At 38.5% G+C, this 7482-nt stretch overlaps 1 protein-coding gene across 1 annotated transcript in view; it reads right to left on the bottom strand.

The window, feature by feature from the left end:
- The window catches only part of DNAH14 (dynein axonemal heavy chain 14), a 377809-nt gene that overhangs the window by 46332 nt on the left and 323995 nt on the right, over positions 1–7482 (bottom strand). The window contains exons 71-73 of the mRNA XM_036755542.1: positions 4356–4783; positions 4076–4274; positions 104–120 (exon numbers count right to left, since the gene is read on the bottom strand). Of these exons, the coding sequence (XP_036611437.1) occupies positions 104–120; positions 4076–4274; positions 4356–4783 (644 nt within the window). The remainder of the gene's footprint in view (positions 1–103; positions 121–4075; positions 4275–4355; positions 4784–7482) is intronic.

Genomic DNA, 7482 nt, shown 5'->3' with positions numbered 1-7482 from the left:
TCTATAGGTAACTTTTTGCTACTTTTTTTTCATTTATTATTTTCATCTATTCTCCATTAGCTTCTCATCTCCCTATTCAGACTCATTCAGCATCGTGCCTTACTAACAAGCGGCTGCCACCTAGTGGTGAAAGAAAGCAACTACGAGTTACTCAGTGAGCGAATGTTTTCAAGGTTCAGGGATCTCCTCTAATTCAGGTATTCCTTCCAGCGGTGTAGTCTGAAATCCCTCTTATAACAAGCCTTCTTTTTCTGTGTGATCTTTGTTCACATTCTTCCGTAGACCCTCCACAGAGGATCTACAGAGGCAGTTAGGCGGTGCTCTAATATATGGAGCATCGATCTGCAGGCAGGAAGGCGTGACTTCAAATTCGAACTCAAATGCGTACCAGCCGTGTGACCCTGGACGAGTCACTTACCCCCTCCTTGCCTTAGTTCTCTCATATGTAAAACCATTATAATAATGATGCTAGCAATAGTGCCTGCCTCCTAGGGCTGTTGTGAGGATCAAATCAGCTATCTATAAAGCGCCAGAAGTACTACGTCGTGTCTGACTCTTCATGACCTCATTCGGGGTTTTCTTGGCAGAGATACTGTAGTGGTTTGCTGCTAGGGGCCGCGTTAGAGCTGAGCCCTGTCCTCCTCGGACCTCCAGGCCCAGGGGCCTGCTGAGATAAACTCAGGGCTTTGGGATGTGGGTGGAGCCAGGAGGAGGGTCTTTGCCCGTGCCCGGACCTGCCTGACCACGTGGAACTTCCGGCTGCCTGACCACGTGGTTTCCGGTTCTTTTCCGGTTACTGCCTGAGCGCAGGGAGCTTCGGGTTAGTGTGGGAAGAGAAGGGGAGGAGAGTAGGCGGAGTCAGGGCGGTCCTAGGACCCAGGTGTATTAGCTTTATCTGTCCTTCACCCACGTAACCAAAGAATGTACCTGCGTCACTAAAGATATAAATGTGCTGCTTGCTGAAATAATAAACGGAGTCCTTCACCATCATCAGCCCCGTACGTTGTCCGCGAGATCAGGTCTTTTGCTTAGGCAAAGGCCTGGGGCTTGGGGGGAACCCCGAGCATAGTTGCGAGGCTTCGGAAGCCCGTAACAGTTTGCCATCTCCTTCTCTAGCTCATTTTACAGGTGAGGAAATTGAGACAAATAAGGTTAAGTGACTTGCCCAGGGTCACACAACTACAACGTGTCAGAGGCTGGATTTGAACTCAGGTCTTCCTGACTCCAGGCCCACCACTTTATCCACTTTGCCACCTAGCTGCCTTATGTAAATGTTAACTATTATTATATTATTATACGATCCACCCAACAACATTCTAGATTAGGCCTTCTTCCTCTAGGGTTTTTTTTTTTTTCCCAATATAAGGGCCAATCATCTGGCCTACTTTTCCAATGTAAGCTCTGGGTCTACTATGCTGGAAAAGTCTGAATTTGGGTACACTAGTAAATATTTAATAACTAGCCTTACTGGGGAAAAATGTACACAAGGCACACTTTTAAGTCTAAGCTGCAGCATCAACATTTTCTCTATCAATTCCTTAAGTCTAGACAATCAAAAAAAAAAATCAAGCCCTGATTTGTAGTGTTTGCCAAATTCTGAGCTCAGACCGAAAATTTAACAATTAGTTCTCAGAGCTGGTAAGAGCCAGCTCTGGCACATCTCTAGTTCCAGAAACAGATTGCCCACTGTCTGAGTGCCAACCTAAGAACGAAGAAGTTCATTATCAATTTGACCTCTAGGTAATCAATTTTTTTTGGCCACAGCATACTATAAACCAAAGAAAAATAAAAGAATGGGTCTAAGTCTTATAAAGTCTCTTTGCCACTTCACACTAATAGTTGTAGAGTGGTTAAAAAGGGACCGAGGGGGATAAGAATCACAGGCTTTCAATTTTTAGAGAAACTGTCCAAGGATGCATTGATAGGTACTGCAGCCAATCAAAAATTATTAGCATGCAGAAACACTTTAAAAAGTGGTTTATTATGCTCAGAAAACAGACCCACGGTATGCAAAAACAGTGGACCCAGAGAAGACATCTTAAGCTTCATAAGATAGGCTTTGGTTATATAGGCAGGATGGGTCCAAAGGAATTTTATAGAAGGCAGAAGGGGAAGGTAAAGATTTACATGTCAAAGAACAGATAGCAGAAAGGAAAGATCTGTATCAAGTTAAAATTGGTCAGTAAACCCTGGGAGCAGTTAGGTGGCTCACCTGATGGAGCACTGGGGCTAGAGAGTAAGGAAGACCTGAGTTCAAACCCAGCCTCAGTCAGTTACTAGCTGTATGATGCTGGGCAAGTCACGTAACCTCTGTTTGGCTTGATCCATCGGAGGAGGAAATGGCAAACCACTTCAATTTCCTTGAAAATATGCAAACACTGGGGATATAGCTAGGATTTGTAGACTAACCATTAATAGCGGAGCTATAGTTATGTACTTGACATGCTCATCTTAAGTCAACAGAGATAATAAGGCAGAGTTAGACATTCTCTTAGCACTAACTAGTTAATCCCCTGAACTAAAATCTGAAGTCTTAGATAAATTCTGCAAGTGTTAATTAATCATGTGACCTGCTGTTTCAAGCAAATGGGAGTAGTAAAGCCAAGACAGAAAAAAAATCTTTACTGACACTGAATCTAGGAAAAGAATGTGCTGGTGGTTGTTTTCTAGGGTTCTGCTTTCTGAGTTTGGGAATGTATGGCAGAAAAGCAATATCCATCTGTGGTTATTTTTTATTCTATGTTGAGAACAATAAAGAAGCTAGGGGCAATTGAACTCTGCTGACAAGGAGGCAGCCCTCTCCTCTCCCTCTTCCTATCTTGGGTTTGCCTGTAGCCAGCACATAAAAGTAGGGGGAAGTCAGACTTCTTGGCTAGTGTTTTCCAGGATGCCAGATATGCTGTGGCTGTGGAGTCACAACTCCTGAAGAAAGATGAGAGCTGGTATCCTTTGTGGTGGAATGGTGCAGCTTTGGATAGCCGGTGTTTTGGATGTGACACCCTGGGTGCTTGGGTGTGTGCACCCTCGGGTTATATGTGTCCCTGCAGAATTCTCATGGTCTAGATCGTGCTACAAATTGCTGGCCCTGGGCTGGTCCAAGAGAGCACAGAAGAGTCTGGACAGTGACGAACTTGTGTCACAAGGTCGGGAACAGCAGCTGCATCTTTGACAACATCTTCAGGGCTCCCCACTCCCCTGACCCCATTCTCTTGTCAGATGTCATGAGATCCTAGCACTAAGACTACAAACATGATAATATGATGTCAAATACTTGTAGGACGACTGAATCAATTAAATCAATCGTGAATATTTCCAACTGTCAGGCCATTTGGCATTATGTAGCCAAAATGATTAGCTGAATTTTTAGTTTTTATCTGTCATATGTAATACATTCTTGGCAAAATGTTGCTTTCAAAATTATGACCACTCTGCCCCCAGAACCTTTTGTGAAAATGTTGGGGTTCTTGTAGCATTCATTTTAAAAATGTGACTAAAATGTAAATATGGACATATATTCCTGACTAAAATAACTTCACATGACATTTCAATCCTATCTCCTATTAAAATACACTAAATGTGAGAATGTCTTTTTGATAAGAATAAGGTCTTTATTCTGTCTTTTTTCAGTTTAGGTATTTTTAAAAGGATTTTTTTTTTTTTTCAAAAGAAAGAGGAAGAAAAGTCATGAAGGACAGATAGGCGTGTCTTCTGATGGTCTCCAATCCAGTACCCTCTACCTCTTCTTACCAGAAGTTGGTATTTGCTTGCATTTTAGAGTTCTAACTGAAATATTCTTAATCATAGTAGTCATTTGAAATTTGTTCATTTAAAATTGTTCACTGACTCCCTATTGCATGCAAGGCACCGAGGTAGGTGCCATGAAATACAAAGATGAATCAGACTTGGTTTAGTCTTGCCCAGAGGAAGTTTATAGTCTGAACTTAGCGCCATAGTCACAGTTCTTAAATGGAGTATAAAGGTCAGTGATTACAAATTCCCCTTTTATGGGATTGATTCAGATCCCTCCTTTACAACTTTACGAAGGCTTTTAGTAAGGTCGTTGAATTTTACTTACCTTCGTTTTTAATCTGGGGTAATTTGTCTTCAATATTTATCAACAGGCTAGAGTACAAAAAGATGTTCCATTCTTCCTCGGGTAAACATTCTGTACTATTTAGGATTTGAGATCCATCACAATTATTTTGCAGGATTAAGGTGCAAAGCCGGAAGGAGAAGCAAAGTTTGTTTTCGTTAAACAGTGCTGAAGAAACGACCTGGTGGGAAAAGGCGACTATAGGAGCAACAGAAGCAACAAAAAGCATTTGGAAAATTCATACACACACACAGACTCTTACCTTATAAATGCTTTCTGTTAATACCTCGACTAAATCTGCAATATAATTATTAAAGCCATCTCTGTCCTTCAGAGGGTCTGGCTTATTGTTTTTGTACTTCTGCAGTTTCTGAAATACCTCCACTTTTCTTAAAACGGAAGCAAACTGAGATGTTTCTTGAAGATGATCACATTTGTAGGTTACAGACATCACAAACATCTCCCGGAACCAGTCCAGAGAAAACTGGTACATATAGTTGATCTGCGCCAGATCTGCCACTAAAAAATACAGCAAGGCACCCCGCGTTGCAATGGGAAGATAGTTTTTACGGGTCATTTGAAATTCACTTTCAGTTTTTTCGGCTGCCTTGATGCGTTCCGAAACTTCTGTGGATGTCATTTTGGATTTTTTTAAATTTTCTATAATAGCTTCATCATCTAATATACATCCTAAAGGAAAACGAAAAGTTGATTTCAATGAAAATCATGGATTTATTAGGCTGTTTTCTCTTTCTGTATTTTTTATGTAGGAATTTTTGTATTAAAAAACACATCTTTGGCAATGGAGTATAGAAATCTATCTTGCCCTACAAGAAAGTAAGGGCAAAGGGGATGGTGGGGAGAGTGGGGTGACAGAAGGGAGGGCTGACTGCGAATGCGGCAATCAGAATATATCCATCTTGGAGTGGGGGGAGGGTAGAAATGGGGAGAAAATTTGTAACTCAAAATCTTGTGGAAATCAATGTTGAAAACTAAAAATATTAAATAATAAAATATGAAAAAACAATACAAATCCAAAAAATAAATAAACATTAAAAAACCACATCTTTGTTTATACCTTTTGCTTTTACACTACCTAAATTTCTCCAAGTATCCCTTGGCTTCTCCCCATATAACAAATCACCTCATATAACAAATAGTATTTTAAAGCAAAAGAAAAAAGAAAAAAGAAAAAAGAAAAAAAGCCTCAGCTAAATTGACCAATAGATTGAAAAAGATCTAAAAATATTTGCAAGTCTGAAAAGGGGAAAGGGAACTATCTTCTCACGTATATTCCTTGGGGTTATGCTTGCTTTTTGTAATTCTGTTACATTCAATTTTTAAAAATGTTTTTATTGATATCATTACCATAATTTCCCCCAGTATTCTTCCTCTTCCAAGAGATTCAGTCTATAAAATAATAATAGTTTTAAAAGACCTCAAAGGAAAAAGAAAAAAATTAGCAAAACTAATAATACAGCAAAAAAAAAAAAGTGAAAATACTTTTCATACTCATGAACTTCCCATTTCTGCAAAGGGATAAGGTGGGAATATCTTTTCATCTCTCTTTTTTGTAGTCATGTTTGCACTTTTTAATTCTGAAGCATTCATTTGTGATTTTTTAGTAATTTACATTTTTTTAGTCAGTGTATGTATTCTTTTCCTGCCTTTGCTTGCTTCACTCTGCAACAGTTCACGTAGAGCTTTCCACGCTTCTCTGTATTCATTATATTTGCTATTTCTTAGAGTACTGTAATGCGCCATTATATCTTTTTATACTCCCAGTGCTTGGCACAGTGCCTGACACACAGTAGGCCCTTCATAAATGTTTATTGACTCACTGTTGACTATATTCACATGTAGTGTAGCTAGGTGGTGCAGTGGATAGAAGTCTATGCCTGGAGTCATGAAGACCTGAGCTCAAATCTGACCTGTTAGCTGTGTGACCTTGGACAAGCTACTTAACCTCCCATTTCCTTATTTATGAAATGAGCTAGAGAAAGAACTGGCAAACCACTCCAGTATCTTTGCCAAGATAACCCCAAATGGGCTTATGAAGAGTCAGACATGACTGAAACAACTGAACAACAATAAATAATCATGTATGACAATTATTTAGCCTTTTCCCAATTGATGGACATTTATTTTGTTTCCAATTCTTTGCTCTAACAAAAAGTGCTGAAATATAAATTCTTCTTATCAGTGGCCTCCTTGGGGTAGATGCCTAGTAGAGAATCTCTAGGTCAAAGTGTATAGACATCTTAGCCATGTTATTTGGATAATTGCAAATTAGATAATTTCCAAAAAGGTCATACTATTATTCAATATCATACTAGAAATGTTAGCTATAGCAGTAAGACAAGAAAAAGAAATGAAAGGAAAAAGCATGGGCAATGAAAAAACAAAACTATCACTTTTTGTAGATAATATGATGCTGTACTTAGAGAACCCTAGAAAGTCAACTAAAAAAACTAGTTGAAATAGCTAACTTCTTTAGCAAAATTGCAGGATACAAAAAACACACAAATCATTGGTACTTCTATATATTATGAACGAAACCCAGCAATAAGAGATAAAAAAAGAAATTCCATTTAAAATAACTGTAGACAGCATAAAATACTTGGGAATCTACCTGTCAAGACACACGCAGGAACTATATGAACACAATCACAAAACACTCTTTACACAAATACAGATCTAAATAATTGGAGAAATATTAATTGCTCATGAATAGGCTGAGCCAATATAATAAAAATGACAATATTAACTAAATTAATTATTCAGTGCCACACTAATCAAACCACCAAGGAATTATTCTGCAGAGCTAGAAAAAATAATAGCAAAATTTTGGAGGAATAAAAGTCAACAATATCAAAGCAATCATGAAAAAAAAAAGCAAAGGAAGGCAGCCTAGCAGTACCATATCTCAAATTATCCTTCAAAGCAGTTATCATCAAAACAATCTAGTTTTGGATAAGAAACAGAATGGCTAATCAATGGACTGGATTAGGTACACAATACACAGAAGCAAATGAACACAGTAACCTAATGTCTGATAAACACAAAGATCTAAGCTACTGAGGAAAGAATTTGCTATTTGACAAAAACTGTTTGGAAAACTGAAAAGTAGTTTGGCAGAAATTCGGCATAGACCAACATCTCACACCATATATTAAGATAAGCTCAAAATGGGTACATGATTTAGACATAAAGGGTGATATGATAAGCAAATTAGGGGAGCATGGAAGAAATTACCTATAACATCTGTCCATAAAGGAAGAGTTCATATTCAAACAAGAGGTATTTTCACAGGAGGTAAAATGGATAATTTTGAGTACATAAAATTATAAAGTTTTCACAGAAACAAAATCATTGTAGCCAAAATTAGA

The sequence above is a fragment of the Trichosurus vulpecula genome, chromosome 4 (genome assembly GCF_011100635.1).
Source record: "Trichosurus vulpecula isolate mTriVul1 chromosome 4, mTriVul1.pri, whole genome shotgun sequence".
Classification (NCBI taxonomy): Eukaryota; Metazoa; Chordata; class Mammalia; order Diprotodontia; family Phalangeridae; genus Trichosurus; species Trichosurus vulpecula.
Note: the sequence above shows the minus strand (reverse complement) of the source record. Positions and strands in the feature narration are given on the sequence as shown.